The following is an 18446-nucleotide window of genomic DNA, read 5'->3' as shown; positions in this document are numbered from 1 at the left end:
ATGTTCTGCCATTACTTTTCTCTGAGGTCTTACACTGCCGCTTTTTTGTTTTACACTGAGCAGTGGTGCTGTACAGACCACTCTTAAAGGAAATACCCAGCTGGTAATAAAGCCAATACTATAACTGAACCACTTCTACATTATTGAGATTAAAGAAAATGACTGATATAAGCATTAGGCTAACATCTATACATTAAAAAATAATCTAAATGCCTTCATTTCATAATTTGGCTGCAATTTGTTGCCAAATATTAATTGAGTGCTCACCTTGAAGGACCATACCATGCTTATGGTAATAAACCACATTTCCATATGCCAAAGGGGACACAAATCTCTGCTGATGGAAGTGACATGTGTTGTTACTTTATGCCTCCTGTCCCGTGTGCAATGTTCAGAGTGAAATGTTCCTTGCTTGCACAGATTGACCAGCTGGAGATGGACCGGTTTGAATGGCAGCTGGTGTACTGCCCACTGCTGGCGGATCCAGCACGTTACCTGGCCGACACGGTGGACCTGACTCAGGATGCCGAGGCCCGCCGCTACTGGCTCCAGTGTTTCCAGGAGGCCATTGACAAGGTGGGAACATCGCTTTGATTACGCTGTTTTGCTGCTGCAGCACCAAGTCCCGGGTTCGATTCCTGGCCGTGGTGACTGCATTCTAGTAAAGGGAAAAATCCAAAACACTTGTGTAACGTGCCTTGGGTTCATGCTAGAATAGCCCTACGTAATCGAAATTAATGTGGAGCTAGCTCTACGCTATGGTGCTCTTCATAGGCCACTGTGCAGCTTCTGGTGAGTTAAATCACATTCTTTTTTATTTTTTCGCCTCACGGTCCCCTAAGGCAGAGGAAGGGAAGTAATTAAATGTGGATCTGCCCTCATTACAGCATGGATTTCCTTGAAGGTATACCAAAAACGAACTTTGAAAGCTTGTTCATCTTTAGAACTAAACCTTAGAACTGTGCTGAAGTTGTGGAATAGTAAACAACCTCAAACTGTTCAGCCTAGAATATTATTTATACTCTGGACTTGGTTGTTATTGCAGAAGAGATGACTCCTCGTGAGGTCTGTGTTAACACTAAATGTTATGGATGGTACAGGGATCAATACCCCACACCTCCATCAAAACTGTTAGTATAGATGATTTATGTTTATTTACAAATGAGGGCTAGCAGAGGTGATGGACCAGACGATAGCCACTGATATCTGGCAGTCTCATGCAAGATTGTCCTTGTGTTATTTTTCAGCCTTTTTCGTAGCGTCACTATATGTAATTTCTCATCTTGAGCCCATTAATGAATTGATGTAGTAGTTTGATTTGGCTTCAAAATTTTTAGTAATTGAGGAAGCCACATGGTCTATTGTTTGCGGGGGACTTGAGCTTTACAATACAGCCCCTGGTCTCTAAGGCCATGGCACTACTTAGCACCAATAAGCCGGAATGCTTTTGGGAGGTGTTTAAAATAATCATAACTTGTTCTAGTTGTCCTTTATGATGATGATGTTCTCTAGTCCTTCTCTCACCCACTCTACCTGAAGAAACGCGATGCTTACGCTGTTCACATCATGTGAGCCAAACTGTAGGAGGACTTGCACGCAGCTGTATACAAAAAGAGAGAGAAATAAAAAAAATTCAAGAAATTATTCTCTGAAATAAATTAGACTTCTGTATTGTGAATGCTTAGCCAAGTGCTTATACCATTAACACATACCAAATCTAGTGTAATTGTGCTCTAAAGTCCTAATCCATTTCCTCCCTCCCCCTTTTTCCCCGATATCTGAGGACTTTGCTGCAGCATTAACTTACTCGAGCATCTGAACTCTGTCTCCACGACTTAAGTTGAAGTCTTACATATGTATAATTTGGGTCTAGATGCCCTGTGACCTGTCCAAAATGATGCTTTTACATTTGGAGGCTTCATTCTCTGCTATGGTGATATAACAGTAAATAAGTAAATGCTGTAAAGGATGAGGCATGGTGACCACTTTCCATACTAACTAACCAGATAACTATGATGCTGCCTGATGGCCAGTAACTAGCAGAGAGCTATAGAAGGAGCTTTTGTGACATCCACATGAAGCAGGCATGTGCCATTTCACTTTAATGCTTTGTGGTAGCCTGTGCGAATAAAGAAATGATTATACTGTTGAAAAAGAACCTGATGCACTACTTCAAAGCTGTGAAGCCCTGTTTCGAAATTGTGGCCAGAATATTTTGCACCCTCGCTCCCAGTCCTGAAGGCATAAATTGCATCTCACCACTTGCATGCAGTGCAGTTCAGGCTAGTGCTCATATTAGCCAATCAGAGATGAGAACAGCATATGTGCTTCAGAGAAGGGAAGAAGGCTTGCCCATTGTGCACCACTAATCATTCTGTGACACTTCTATTTTGTTGGTATCATACAAAGGGCAATCAGGAGCAGACAGTGCAGTAGCTATTCATCTGGTTCTGTTTTCTGGTCGACTGACACGACCGATAGCCTTTGCTGCCCGTCACAAAGTTGACGAGATAGCTGAGTATAGTGGACGAATGTGGGAGACGTCTGTAATACATACCTGTTCTGTCCCATGCTCCTGTACAGTTCGTGGAGGTGGCAGTCCACAGCCAGCCCCACAAGACGGATGCACCGCTACGTGCCAGCCAGTTCCAGCAGAAGTACCTGTGCCGCCTGCAAAACCTGCAAGACCACCCTTTGTGAGTTGACCCAACTTCGCCCTTGTCATTGTGGCCCCTCCCTTGGCCAGAAGAGAGCAGTGAATGTGCTGAGAACATTATTATAGTGTCTGACTGTCCTTGCCCTCATGCAGACATCTGAGTATGTTGCAGTTTGATGCCTGGAAGGGTCAGATGCATGCATATTGTTGGGCATTTTCAGCGTTGGGAACCTTGCCTTTACTTTATTGCAGTAGGGTGTACTAGAACAGTCTGTCACTGAAGCCAGTCATATAGCAAGTCTGTCTAAAAATTCTTTTAAAATATCTGTCAGGGAGACTTAGTGCCAGATTGCTCATAATTAATAATACAATGAGGGGAGAGTCAGTACAGCCTTAGCTTGCTGAGGCAAGTGGTTATGGCACTGGTGACTGATAAACCTTCTCATCCTTTTTTTCTCTTACGCAGTGCCTATGGCTCACTAACGGTGCGTAGTCTGCTGGACATGCGAGAGCACTGCCTGCTTGAGTTCGACTTTCCAGATCCATACTTCCAGGTATGTTGCATTCTGGACTACATCCACAAAAAGATTTCTTTGCAAAACTGAAGGGTGGCTAATGCAATTGTCGATTTTCGCTCTCTTATGTTGAAGGCCTTTATAACCTTGCATGTGACCTGGTGCAGGTGCCTAGCAATAAGGCTCATATTTTTGAAAAGTGGAGCACACCCACACTTTTTCTAGTGTGCTAACCATGTGACAAGGAAAGTTACTGGTGATTAATTTCTCATGTTTCCTTCATATCGCATTTACGCACCTTCCAGTTTGTGCAGCATAGGATAGAACACATGACAGCACTAAATTGTACACAGTGGCTGAGGTACAATCCTCTGCCAAAACCTTTACACAAAATAAACAAGTTGGCTGTAGTGTTAAACATATTTTGCTGCTGATTGAGTGTGCCTTAAGCATTGCAGACAACTTTCTGCTGTTGTGTGGTTTCTCTTATTTCGGATAAACTGGAAAATGCATGACTGGAGGAATGAAAGAAATCAGATATGGTAGTCCTTTTTTCCACATAGTGACACATTCTACAAAAGAGTTGGTTTGTCCTCCCCATGACTCCAAAAAATTGCTGACGGTTACGATACTCCCTAATGTGAAATTTGAATGCAGCCATGTATCTGTTTTCATTTCACTATGTATTGAGGCATCGCACTGATTACCGCACCGACTAGCAGAGCCACGATACATGGCGCCATATATTGACCAGCCACACAGTTGCCGCTTCCAGGCAACTGCAGCTTATCCAACCGTTATCTTAACAGGGAAACGCTTGCTGCAGATGCTATGTGCGAAGGCGAGCATTCTTTTCTTTGCCCAACATGGCCGGCGCCGCCGATGCACAGATGTGAGTGCCATCTGGCACATCTTCAAGGTGGCATCCTCCGCTTTCCTCCTCATGCTTCCGCTGCACCGTCCTCCTCCGCTTTCCTTCTCACGCTCTCTTCACTCTCGCCACTTTTCATCCACCGCTGCACTCCATGTTTGTTCTTTCATCTTTTGCTATGCTCATTCGCTCGGTTACGCCACCGAGGCATTCCAGTGCTCAATGCAGGAACAGGTGCCTAAGAGCTGCGCTCTGAAAAATTCTAGTGACACAAAACATTCTAACATCAGTTCTTGTTGTCAACTGGTCTCATACGAACCTGAAAAATTACTTGTTTGATCATATGGCATGGGCACATGCACGGGTGCCTCGTCATTTCATGCATGTGGACAAAGGTATCTCTCCGGTTTGTTCAGATGAAAGCACTTTTTGGTTGCCTAAATGCATAGAAACCGCTAAGCAGAAACATGTGCCTAAGTGCATAAAATGACATGGCAATTCCTCGCATTAACTTTTCATTCTGTATTGCCAAGTCTTTTAGTAGAAATTGAAGTGTACCATGCATCCATTTTTCCTTGTCGGTGACGATGCAGCAGTATGTCTCGCACGAAGTATCAGTCTTCTTTAACAGCAGTGGAAACAAAATTATTGCATGCTTGACATTAGGGTCCCCTGCATCTAGCTTTTTGTTACAGAAAAATAATTTAGGTAATAACATCCTATTTAATTTTGGAGAGAAGAAAGGCCGTTGCTATGAATTTGGACAAGGTGTCTGAGGAGGTTATGCATGCGTGGTATGTTCAGACTATCAGCCCCTTGTGGGAAATCTATTAATCTCACCGGTGCTGCAGCACAACCGAAAACAAGAAAGAAAGTAGGGGCAGCACGAGCTCTGTTTTTCAACTGTAAGTTTATGTGAAATACATTACAATTATGTACACTGTATAATGCAATTTAGAAAATTTGCAGGCCATAGTATAGTGGCATGCAGCTGGCACAAGACAGGGGTAATTGAAGGTGGCAGTGGACCTACAGTGAACGAAAATCAGGATTAGGACGGCGATGAATGCAAATATGCCGAGTCTTCCGTACGTAGGAGTGCCAGGCATAGTTCACTTTTGTGTCTGAACTATGTCTACTGGCTAGTTTGCGCTGCAGTTTTTCTCGGAGGTACTTTCTCTGTGGGTTCTGTTTATACAATTGACTCCTGTTATTATGACCTAGGTTATTTAGACTTCTTGCTTAATTTTAATGCATTGCAACGCCCTGGTGAGAAACTATATGTTGCTATGGAAGTAAAACGTGTTTATTTCAAAAGGGAAAGCATGACGCTTCGGTTAATTAAACATTCACCGGTACCCCATCGTAAGTAAACAGTCACCGAAAGCTTCAAAGCACAAGATATTCAACATATGGCACTACTGCTTCCCTAAGCAATAACGGTGACAGCAGCAACTTAACTTGTCCTGCAGTGATAATGACGTCTTGCACTATGTCCTGGGCAATGTCTCTTTTGAGGATTTTGTTAGCGTTGGCAGAAATGTTTACGTCTGTGGGCTACTGACCAACGATGACATATATTGTTATTGTGGCACTGCATTGAACAAAAATCATTTCAGTTATATAAAATAATAGTTTGAAACTTGTTCGCGTTGCCATTATTTGTGAATTAGACCTTTCCGACAATTCGGCCAAATGTTGCAGTCCTGCAAGGGTAGATTCAATGGGAATCGACTGTAACCATATTTGCAGGCTTTAGTGCTTGCCCCCTGTTTACTTACCTTGAATGTAGGCTGAACAAAAAAGTGAGGGCAGTGTTCACAAAATGAAAACAGCATTCATTTAATATGAATATGCCGAGCTCACTCTATGTTATCATTGGTGTTAGCCTCGTCGCTATAGCCCAGACCACACACGCAGTTGCGGACGCACACAAGCTCGCGTCCGCACGCTGATGCATGCGCAGACAATGCGGCACGGCTCCCACGCATTGAAACGCGACACAATCTCAGTGAACGGCTCCTCTCTGTTATTGCATGCTTATTTTCGTTATCGCTGCCATCTCCTCATTGTGGCACATGCAAAAAGCATCTCCCGTTGCCCCCTCCAATGATGGACGTTTTTCTCATCGATGCTGAAGTCCCGCCCGGCTTGAACGTTTGACAACGCCTCTGCGGCTAGCACAACTTTTCATTTGAAAGCGGCACTATAGTGGCATCGCCTGTTTGGTGTCATTACGATAACGCCGTGCCACAAGCCGCAGGATTTCCAGGTCTTTGGGAGAAAAAGTAGCCGAAAAATTCCGAAATGTAGCCAAAAAATTTGCCAATTGAGGCAAAAGCTCTAAGTGGTAGCCCAAGAAGTAGCCACGTTCCAACAAACCGACAATTGCCAATTTTTGACATGAGAATAATGAAGAAAAAAGCAAAAAAGACCTGTGGTTTCCTTCTTCACTGATGGCAAACAAGAATAACAGAACAAAGCAAATGTTATCACGTATTATTGTGTCATAATTTACCATAATGACCAGCTGACGTTCCTTGATAATTTTTGCCGCCCACTTTCGTGCTTTCTCATTGTCGAAGCTGTGTCTCCAGTTTCAGTACAATAAGCTCGCTGCACGCTGTCCTTGCGCCACCACTATGACTTCACTTCAAACGTTCCTGTGTGAACTGTATGATGTCACATACTTCCCCTGGTATGCAGTCTCATAGTCACATAGACATTGACACCTGTAATGTCATGGCTGTCATAGCTTGTTTTCGGTCATTGTAGTCGTTTCTGGCGCCAAGAACCATGGTCTTGAGTTCCTCTGTAGAGGTAAGCATAGAATAAGAATAAACTAAGAATAATGGAGAATAAACTGAAACTGAAACATGTTCTTGGCATTCCAGAGCATTGTATGCATTGCAGAATGAACTAGAGAAGTGGTCAGCCTAGGTGTGGGCCACCATCTCATTTGTGATTGCAGAGTCTGATAAATGTAAAATATGAAACGTGCTATGGAACGTATGGAGGATGACATGTTGTGGTTCTTCATAGATTGCAATAAAGTGCTCTCTGAGAGTGACGACAATGGACATTAAGTAAATAAATTTGTGTTCTGTGACTAGTTCCATCTTTTTCTTATTGCCAGAATCATAAGCATACAATATTTTCTTGCTAAAAATTGGGTGACATTAGGTATCCATTTTGCTTAGGGCCTCTAACGTAATTTTTACGTCAGTTTTCTGCCTTGAACCCATAAAAAGTGGGCACGACATGCATTTGATTCGACGTCATGTTATAATCAGAGCAAATATTGTCAAATGAACCAGCAGTGTGTTCTGGTGTTTTTCCTGCCTCTTGTTTAATTCGACCCACCGTGTATTTCAACCAACCTCGTTGTTCTCGTCAGGGTTGAATTAACAGAAGTCGACTGTATTACTAGAATCTGACTCTGCTCTCATTCAGCCACATGGATTTTTCTGTGATTTGGCATGACTTTGTTTACAAAGCACACTGCAGTTTATTTTAGTGTTAGTATTTGTGGTTCCATTGTTCTTGTGTGCTAGCTTCACAACTTTTCCTTGGAGCCTTAAAGGCTTTAAATTCACAATTAATTTTATTGCACAAACAAATTGACACTTTTGAGTATGCGTGGCCCTTAATCTAGATATTTAAGGATTCAGGAGCATCTCCAACCAAAATGTGTATTTATTAGACCCAATATTTCGGAGCCAATTCTGCTTCTTTCTCAGGGGTTTAGCAATGGATATGGTGGCTGGGTTCAGCTTTTGAAGGTATTTCATAATAAGAAGAGGGAAGTGGACAGAGAGTATCACGAGGATAATCACTTTTCTTGTGTCCTTGACTGACGGGTTCCAAAGAGAGGCACGTGGGCCAGGCAGTGGCGGCGTCGGTGCTGGAGATTACGTAATGATGTCAATCGGACAGGTAATTCCGTCAGAATTTTTTAGTGTCCAATCTAGACCACGTTTGGTAAGTAACACTGACCATGACATGATTAATTTTTATTGCTACTAACAATATCTAACTTAGATCCTTTGCCATAGGCACTAGCACGAGAGTTATCTCTAGCCTCTTTGGATTGAAGCTCTTATGCCCAACTGCTCAGTGATTGGGTCCTGCATGAATGATTGAGCAACGATGCCTACTCTCTTTCTCGGGAATGCAGCAAAAACGAGTGGAGAATGAGGCGGCGCTGCGGTTACTGCCATCGCGGCTGTCGCAGCTGGACGCCATGGGCTGGCACGAGAGGCAGGAGGCCCTCGTCACGGGCCTGCTGGCGGGCAACGTCTTTGACTGGGGGGCCAAGGAGGTGGCCCGCCTGCTGAACAGTGGCATCTTTGGCTTCTCCGAGGCACACTGTCACCTCCAGGGTAGGGCCACCATTTCTGACCCAGCAGTGGCAACTGTCTCGTATACATGTCTGGCTTTCTGGAAGCGAAAATTGTTGAGGGCCTGGCCCACGTGGTCGCACAAATGGTCTCCAGAATGATGATCTAGAATGCTCCCTCGCAGTGGGCCAGTTTAACCAAGGCCATACCCAGGAATTATTTTCCCAGGAGTGTTTTGTGGGGACGATGATGCCTATTTTCAAAGATTTCTATTCATTTATCTTCGTGTGTGAATCGAGCGCATTGCTAACCTATGATAGTAGAAAAATATAATGCATATTGACATGTACATATAATATATTGACATAATATATGTTAGTAGTATAAAGATGTATATGTAGGTAGTAGATCACTGTGACAATAATTTCAGTGAGTATCGATCCCTCTGGTTATGGGCCTGAGTTAAGAAGAAGCTCTAGCTTGGGGGGCTCCTATATATACATACATGGGAAGGGAAAATTCGTTTTTCTCGGCAACCACTGCATCAAATTCGATGGGATTTTTTGTATTAAAAAGAAAAACTTAAAATATATCAACTGCAGAAAGCATACGTTTTAAATAAAAGAAAGAATATTTTTAAATAAGTAAATAAGGAAATTACCATATTTACTCACATAATGATCGCACTCGCGTAATGATCGCACCCCTGAATTTTGTCGTCAAAATTCCATTTCTTTTCTTTCCCATGTAATGATCGCACCCTGAACTTGTCGCAGTAATATATAGTGTGCCAAGTCTAGCTAATGATGATCGCGCTTACCATCTGTCGAATGCTGTCGAATGCTACGCGAACGACTCTTGAAGACATACCAAGCGGTCTGCACACACCAAACATTCTTAAGCAGATGCCCCATTTCATTCCTTTCATCACTTTCCGCACTTCCATGAAAAAAGAAAGCTACAACCAAACTTGCCTCGACTTTATTATTTGTAGGCTTCATAATGGTTTTGGTCAACAACAACATAAAGGGTGCCTTTCGATTCTTGTCTGCACTCGTGGGCACGCAACAAATCACGAGTGGCAACAATAGTGGTGACGTTCACGCTGATACGTTAGAAGTGTACCCTATTCATACGCTGACGCTTGTAACACAGCCAAGATATTCGCCTACCCTTAGCGGAAATGTGCCATATTGGGATAGCAGTGAAGAGAAATGCGGCAGTTTCCACAGCATGCCCATGTGTTTCTATGTCACTGGCAGCTAAGCGCGCCCATCTCTGTATCTGTCCCCTCAAAGTGGACATGGCTACATTATTGTCGCAAACTTGCCAATATTAACGATATTACTCATTACTGATACGGAAGAAACTGTTTCAATGCGCATAATGCACTCACAAGAAGAAAAAAAATTGAATTAAGTGCATTCGGCTTGGTCTGCCGGTCGCCACTTTTGTTTTGGTGTCCTGCACTGGCAGCGGCAGCCGCCTGCTTGTCATCCCGCAGCAAATGCAGGATGAAAAAAGATTTCTTTTCATGGGAAATTTAACCTGTGTAATGATCGCACCCCTGGACTCTCATCAATTTTTTTGACAAGGAAGTGCAATCATTATGCGAGTGAATATGGCTCAGCAATGAAAAATGATATTTCAATCCTGTAAATTGCATCTAATAATACATCTGAAGCTGACAAAATAGATGTATTGTCGACTGCTTCAGTGTCGTTACATGTGTAATCTCCCACGTCACAAGCAATGGTCGCCACTCTGGAAAGACACAGCGGACTCATTTCACGTATCTTAAGCCATTCCACAGTCGATCTTCTGAATGACTTGCCCAGCAGGCATCGTCTGCGAATAAGGAAGTGAAACGTGCGAGCAGAGTTTGGATGAAGAGGAAAACGAAGCTGGTTTGGCTTGCATGTACCTTTGCATTCTTCATCTTGTAAATAAACGCAATCCATCATCACAGTATTATAGATGGTTCTCAAGTTCACCACCAATGTATGAGTAGGAGTTTTGCAAAACCTTCATAAACATTATAGCAAAATCACGTGAGGTCAGAATTGATATTCCAACTTTGTTCGCCGTGGATGTTCCAACGGATGCAATTCACAAAACTGTGATATCTGTTTCTGGTACAGAGTTGCAGATTTGTGAACATCGTGCTTCTATTTCTTTCAGTCATCAATTTCTACAATTTTTGTAAAAGAATTTGGGCCTTAAATTGAAATTCCGCTTCCAACAGTCACTATAACTTTCTCGCTAAAACGCAACAAATTTCGTTACAATTGGTCCAGGGTTTATCTCGGGAGAGCATGTTTGTGTTTTGCACATATTTGAATAGCCGGCATTGGAGTTCGCCCCAAGCTAAATCTTCCACTTAACCCTTTCCATGCCAAGGACAGGTCTCACTTGTCCAGGCATTTCATTTTGTCTACCGAGTGCCATAAACGAGTGGCAGTCATTTCATCATTTTGCTGTGAATGCTGCACTATCAAGTGGCGCTAGCTTCCCAGAAAACCTAATTTATTCAGGACACAGTTGGCAGAAACAAGGCAGAATTCTGGTTCCCCCAAATTAAAAAAAAAAATGGCAGTGCAAAGTGCGGCAACTGCTGCGATGATGGCTGCCTTCCTGGTGCAGGAATCACGTTTTTTTTTTTTTTGACGTTTATCTTACACAAGCAATAGACCTGGAAAGCTCTAGTGAATCGTGTGCAGAGCTTCAGCTTAGCACTAATTGCGAGGAAGATTAGAGCCTGTGGGTGTCAGTCGGACGAGGCTTGACAAAAATGGTCTGCTGCCGATGCCTCCATGATTTCCTTTCCAAGCGATGCCAGCAATGACATGTTGCACGGAGAATAACAAAAGCAAGCTTTACTTCTGTCCCTAGAAATATTTGGCTTCTTATGCTGTCTCCGTGGCCTTGCTTGAAAAAATAATTGACGTAAGAAATAACGAAAAATAACAAGAATTGGCTGCCGATATTGCTGTAATGAAAGTGGTTTGCAATGAATTAGTATTAAAAAATTTAAGAATATTGATGCTTGCCTGAAAAAAAAAAAGGTTCATTCCAACTGAGCCGCAACGACAGCCACCTACCATGTGTGCATAGCATTTCTCGCCTTGAGTTTCGTACAGTTAAACTATACCATGGCAAATCCTCTCTAAATGCGTAGGAATGGGGAAATTATTTTTTTCAGCATCCAGTGGACCTATTGTAGTTGCATTTGTTGCACATAAGAGAATAAGCTAAATATATAAAAACTGTTGGGAACAAACTTTTTATTTAGGGCCATCAATATATTTATTGATACTGTCGCAGCACTGCGCGACTGAGGCAGAGAAAGAAGAAGTAGAGTGTGCGCGCATGATCTTGGGTTACTCTGCGGCGCCCAGGTGGCCGGTGGCACACGAGAGCGATGATCAAATGCACACTGATGGCACACACGAGTGTCGTCAACAACTTTAAGGCGTTCAAGCTCTTTTTTAACCACTTGCCGAATCACCGAGGAGATGTCGTCGTGGGTTGGGACGGACACACTTGCAATAGTAGTAACATTGTCCAAGCGTCCGAACCTTGGCCCAATCCTTCTCATTTTCAGCGCTTCAAACTCCCGGCAGTGTTTCTTCAGATCAGATGGAGTACTAAGGTCTTCCTTCGTTATAAGAAAATCACAAACATCTTCAGCGATTCCTTTAAGCAGATGTCCTACTTTGTCTTCGTCTGTCATGGTAGCGCTGACGATGCCGCATAATTTCAGAACAGCCTCTATGTACGTCGTACACGTTTCGCCAGGTAATTGAGCTCGTCGGGAAAGCGTCTGCTCAGCCTTCTTTTTCTTAGAGATCGGGTCCCCGAAGCACTTGATGAATTCTTTTACAAAATTATCCCAGCTTCTCAGAATGCTCTCGTGGTTTTCAAACCAGAGGAGCACAGTTCCGGCGAGAAAAAAAAAACATGTTATCGAGCTGCTTCATACTGCTCCAGTGGTTGTGGCGACTCACTCTGTTGTAGTGTTTAAGCCAGTCGTTGACGTCTTCGTTCGCCTTCCCCGAAAAGGTGGGTGGCTCTCGCAGCGGTGTCCAGTAGCCAGCCTGACCTGCATGATTGCTGTCTGGTCCGCCGCAGGTGGGGTCGTCATTGCCTTCTCTGGAATCGGCCATGTCCCCTGCTTGTGGTCGTAAACCGGCCAAGCGTCTACTTCGTCGGACAGTTGGTAGAGCTGGGTCGTCCAGGATCGTCCAAGATTTACCCCGCACGTCCACCAAAGATGTTATGAATGATGTTTATTTACATGGTGAAACGAGGTCCGAGATGGAAGCTACAGGCCAGGCCCATCTGGCGCAGAGTAACATGCGCGCACACTCTACTTCTTCTTTCTCTGCCTCAGTCGCGCAGTGCTGCGGCAGTATTGCCAAAAATCAGGGGGGAAAAAACGCGATGCAACAGGTGTTCAACTTTGTCAGTCAGTTAAGAGAAACAGTGTCACAATCCTGTAAGCTACACCTGTTGGGGCATTAAGTGCATTTGATGCACCACTTTCTGGCATTCATTGTACACTGACAGCCAAGAAGCGGTAGGAGGGTGCAGCAAGAGCACTATAGACAGCCACCTTTGAGCCACCTTGCAGGTGAAGAGGATATCCTCCGAATCGCGCAGGCTTGGAAGTCAAGTCTACATCAGCCGGATCCCTGGACAGGAAAGAATAACTGGCACTGAAGAGGTCCATAGAGTGGCACAGGAGGTGTTAAAGGTTTTCCCCAGCACAGCACTCCAATGAGGGCTCTCCTTCCACTACTCCCAAAGACGACGAAGCTGAGTTGGACTACTGTGAGTCAGCCCAACAAGCAAAGTTGTGCTGAATAGCTATTTTGGCCAACCTGCTTCAAGATTACTATAACCCCATCCCGAAAGGCTATGACAGTGCGGCTTGGATAATTCTACGCTGTCTCCGAACTGAAATGGTCGTTATGCAGTTGTGGCATGCTTCACAAAGACTGGAAATGTGGCCACCGCCGTCTGAGGGAATAAAACTGTCTCGGACCACGAGTCGTTTTTGGATGCAACCTGCACACAATGTGACCGAGGAGCCTTGGCTACCATTCAGCACCTTTTGTGAGACTGCCCAGTCCATTCATGTTACCAACCTTTTTTTAATTACATTAGAACCTCATTGATACAGTCACATTATGTACGATTTCCCGACACCAACGTTTGCGATAGAGAACACATTAAATGACCCAAAAGAGCTATGCTCATTTTTTAACGGTTTATACGTTCCTGGAAAACTAGATTTTTTGGCACCAACGTTCAGTGCATCACCAAACTGCAAACATATAATGCGTTCTTTGGCCGCTAGATCCAATCTAAAGAAAATTGCACGAAGCACGCGTGATTGAGAACAGTATATAGCCACCCTTCGTGGCAGCTTCACCACAGTACTCACCCGCCCATCTCACGTGAAAACGCCAGCACATACTGTCTCTTATTCCAGTACCACCAAATCTCTGGTTGGCCGCATACCGCATTCACAGCTATTGCCACCAACCATATTGCAATAAACATCTTTGCTTATCTGTTTCACAGCGCCTGGTGCCGTTGGAAGCATATTTTAATAGACGATAACCCAAACATGCCTCCGTTCCCAGCTGGAAACTATGATTGTATATGTTTTCTGGCCACTAGATCCCATGTAAACAAAAAAAAGGCGCGAGCCACATATATCGAACCACATGCCAAGTCGAGAAGCAGGAAAATGACAGTGTTTATTCAGTGCCTCGTGTTTAAGTACTCTTTTGCCTCTGACATCACCAGAAAACATAGTCCATGCATGTGTGCTCTTTGTAACGATGACATGCCTTGTTACGCAGCTCCTCCCCCTTTAGAGGTCAAGACATTGCGGGGGACGTCTCACTCTGGTCGATTGTCGAAGCAGTTGATTTACAGGCTACCGAATGTTGCCATCACTGAGACCACTGTCGGCCAGAGGACTTGTGATCACCTGTGGTGTGGCTGGGGTAGAAACGGCTCGCAGGTCCTTTGGCGTAGCAGGCATACAAGCCTTCAGTTGATCGGTGTGACAGCGTTTCTGTTCGCTTGGGCAGGCCACTGTCGCCATTTGAGCCTCCTGGATTGTCGTGACTGTGCCTGGTAGCCACCTTGGGCCTGGGCGAAAGCTGCGAAGCCATACTGACTGACCTGCAGAGAATGGCATGTTAGACGTACTGTGCTTCCGGTCAATGTTATCACAGGGATCAGGAATGCAAAACTCCTCCAACTTTGTTCTCATATTTGATGTGATCTTGGATTGTAGCGTGAAGTGACACGGACACAGACTAGAAGCAGACAAGACGAGCGTCCTGTCTGGTTCTAGTCTGTGTTCCTGTCACTGCGCGCTACAATCCAAGATCATGTTACCATACCAACTCACCCAACTTTCTATCCTTTTGCATCATATTTGATATTCCAGCAACATTTCCGCGAGCGACTTAATTCCCTTCTTTTACGGCTTTTCTGCGATATCAACATAAGAATCTGGCTAGGCATGTTGTCACACTGCCTCCCTTCACTTTCCTAAGGCCATCCTTGATTGTTTTGACCACTCTTTTGGCAAGGCTGTTTGACTGTGAATGGTATGCTGCCGAAGTTAAGTGCTGAATGTGGTTGTGTGCCATACCCTGCTGGAAGATTTCTGCCATGAACAGCGGTCCATTCTCTGGCACCAATATGCATGGTAGCTCGAATCTGCTGAAGATATCCCTTAAATCATATATCGTTGGTTTGGCTATTGTGCTTCTCATCGGTGCTGCCTCAATCCACTTTGTTTCAGCATCCACCAGTACCAGAAACATGTGTCCCTCTATTGGGCCCGCATATTCCACATGCAGCCTTGACCATCTCTTTCCCGGTTCCAGCCATGGCACTGGTCGCTGTGCTGCGGGCATAGCACAAGCTTGTGCACAAGTTTCACATCTGCACACTAAACATTCAGTATCTGCATCGACTCTGGGATACCAAAATATGGTCCTTGCCAAGCTGTTCATGTCAGCCATTCCGGGATGCATCTCGTGCAACACACCCAGCAACCGTGACACTGCTGCTTTTGGCGCTACTACCCGGTGACCCCAGTAGACAAGCTCCTGGCTTACAATCAATTCGTGTTTTTTCTGAAAATTTGGTTGGAAGTGCTCTTCTGTCTCTGCCAGGTATGCCAGCCGCCCTTCCGTAATCGACTGCTTGACTTGTAATAAGAGATTGAGTAAGGTGCGCTACTCGTGCAGCTCTGAATGGTGCGACTTCTAGGGCTTGCGTAAAAGAACATACTCTGGCACTTCCATCTGGCAATCATCCTGCACTATTGTGGGGAGTGGCAGACGAGTCGGAGCATCCGCACTGGCGTTATCGGCACCCTTCCGATATACCAGTGTGCATGACTGAGAACAGTAACCGCACACCACATCAGCTTCCTCACAATACTTGCCCGCTCGTCTCACATGAAAGTGCCGGCGCACAGTTTCTTATTCCAACACCAGCGCATCTCCTTCCAGGTCATTGCACGCCACATTCACAGCTGTCGTCGCTAAACCTACCGTGACAAGCATCTCTACCTATCTGTTTTACAGCATGTGGGGCATAGTGCCATTGGTAGCATACTGAATAGCTGTAGCAGTATGAAATTGATTTCTTACTTTCTGCCGATTCCAGCATAGTGCAGGATGTAGAAGTGATAGGTAGAGTGAAGTGCAGTGATCATAGGTTAGTGAGGGCTAGTATTCACCTCAATTTGAACAGAGAAAGAGTAAAATTGGTCAAGAAGAACAGGTCAACTTAGAGGCAGTAAGGGTAAAAGCAGACAAATTTAGGCTGGTACTTGCAAACAAATTTGCAGCCTTAGAACAGAGAGACCATGATGGCATAGAGGTAATGAATGAAACTGTAACTAGGCTGGCTTCAGAGGCAGCAATCGAAGCCGTAAAATATGGACGCAGCCCGAAATCAGTGAGAAGGAACCTTGGCATAGGACAAATCAAGATGCATGCACTGAAAGATAAGCAGGGTAATATCATCAGCAATATCGAAGGTGTAATAAAAGCAGCGGAAGGATTCTGTACTGACCTGCACAGTACCCAGAGGACTCGGGAGAACTCCATTCAAAACAATAATGAACAGTATGCAGAAACTCCTCCCATAGCTAGCGATGAGGTCAGGAGGGCCTTGCAAGGCATGAAACAAGGAAAAGTAACAGGAGAAGATGGAATAACAGTCAGTTTAATCAAAAATAGAGAAGACATAATGCTTAGAAAACTCGGGGCTCTCTATACGAAGTGTCGATTGACTGCAAAGGTCCCAGAAAACTGGAAGAATGCAAATGTTATACTACAGTGAAACCTCGTTAAACTGTAGTTGGCCGGAGCTCGGAAAAAGTACATACTAAATGGTAGTACTATTTAACTGAAATAGCACAAGATCGCCCACTTACCTGTCAAAATCGCCTGTGCTGTCGCCTTCCGTGTCGTCCTCATCACTGTCGCTAGTCGACACTTCGGCAACAACAGAGACAACAATGTCAAAAATTCGAACTTCGTAGCCGACATCTCTTCGCGGTAGTAGCAGCGCTGCCGAGCAACTTCTTTGCATTCCAAATGCCACACACCGTAGTCGACAGTAGATCTCTGTCGTGTGTCAGCATCGACTTCTTCATGTCATGTTCGATAGCACGAACGGTCTAATTTTTCTTCCATGCTGAGCACCCGGCATCTTTTTTGTCCAAGCTTCAACATGACGTGAGTCCTCGGCTGCACAAAGCCACAATGCTCTCCGGCACGGCACCGAAACGATGTTGATGTTGATGTGGCTTCATGCGCAAATACACAGGGCGCTTGGAGGCCGTTCCGATCTCTGAAGCTTGTTGTTCTGCCGGGCCGCCCGATGGAGATGACGCACCACCGCATTTGTGCGATGGAAATTGGAAAGAAACACTACGTGTTAACCAACACGTACGCAATAAGCTGGTACGGTTTATGCAGATTCAAAACACATTATGTTCAATGGCCACCGAGTAGGGGATTTAAGTTTACTACTTTTAAAACGAAACTACAGTTTAAGTGGGTATGGTTTAACGAGGTTTTACTATAATCCACAAAAAGGAATATGTTAAAGAATTGAAAAATTATACGCCCATTAGCTTTCTCCCAGTACTATATAAAATATTTGCCAGAATAATCTCCAATACAATAACGACAGCACTGGACTTTAGTCAACCAATGGAACAGGCAGGTTTCAGGAAGGGATCCTCTACAATGGATCACATCCATGTCATCAATCAGGTAGTCGAGAAATCCGCAGAGTACAATCAGCCCCTCTATATCACTTTCATAGATTACGAAAAGGCATTTGATTCAGTAGAGATACCAGCAGTCATAGAGGCATTGCGTAATCAAGGAGTACAGACCGCTTACGTAAATACCTTGGAAAATATCTACAGAGGTTCCACAGCCACCTTAATTCTACACAAGTAGGAAAATGCCTTTAAAGAAAGGGGTCAGACAGGGAGGCACAATCTCTCCAATGCTATTCATCGCATGCTTGTAAGAAGTATTCAAGCTATTAAACTGGGAAGGCTTAGAAGTAAGGATTGACGGCTAATATCTCAACAGCCTTCAGTTTGCCGATGACATTGTTCTATTCAGCAACACTGAAGACGAGTTATAACGAATGATTGATGACCTTAACAGAGAGAGTGCAAGAGTGGGGTTGAAGATTAATATGCAAAAGACAAAGATAATTATGAATAACCGGGCAAGGGAACAAGAGTTCAGGATCGCCAGTCAGCCTCTAGAGTCTGTGAAGGAGTATGTTTACCTAGGTCAATTAATCACAGGGAACTCTGATCATGAGAAGGAAATTCACAGAAGAATAAAAATTGGTCGGAAATGGCAGACGTTGTCAGCTCCTGACTGGAAGCTTACCGTTATCATTGAAAAAGAAGGTATACAATCAGTACATTTTACCGGTGCTGACATGCGAGACTTAGACTCTCACAAAGAAGCTTGAAAATAAGT

The 18446-nt window shown here is 44.3% G+C and overlaps 1 protein-coding gene across 1 annotated transcript in view; it reads left to right on the top strand.

Moving 5' to 3' along the window:
- Positions 1-18446, top strand: part of LOC142573032 (4'-phosphopantetheine phosphatase) — a 186685-nt gene that overhangs the window by 150527 nt on the left and 17712 nt on the right. Inside the window, exons 10-13 of the mRNA XM_075682527.1 lie at positions 421-576; positions 2584-2696; positions 3123-3210; positions 8220-8424. Of these exons, the coding sequence (XP_075538642.1) occupies positions 421-576; positions 2584-2696; positions 3123-3210; positions 8220-8424 (562 nt within the window). The remainder of the gene's footprint in view (positions 1-420; positions 577-2583; positions 2697-3122; positions 3211-8219; positions 8425-18446) is intronic.

The sequence above is a fragment of the Dermacentor variabilis genome, chromosome 2, assembly GCF_050947875.1.
Source record: "Dermacentor variabilis isolate Ectoservices chromosome 2, ASM5094787v1, whole genome shotgun sequence".
NCBI classification, from domain to species: Eukaryota; Metazoa; Arthropoda; class Arachnida; order Ixodida; family Ixodidae; genus Dermacentor; species Dermacentor variabilis.
This window is presented reverse-complemented; position numbering and strand designations above follow the sequence as displayed.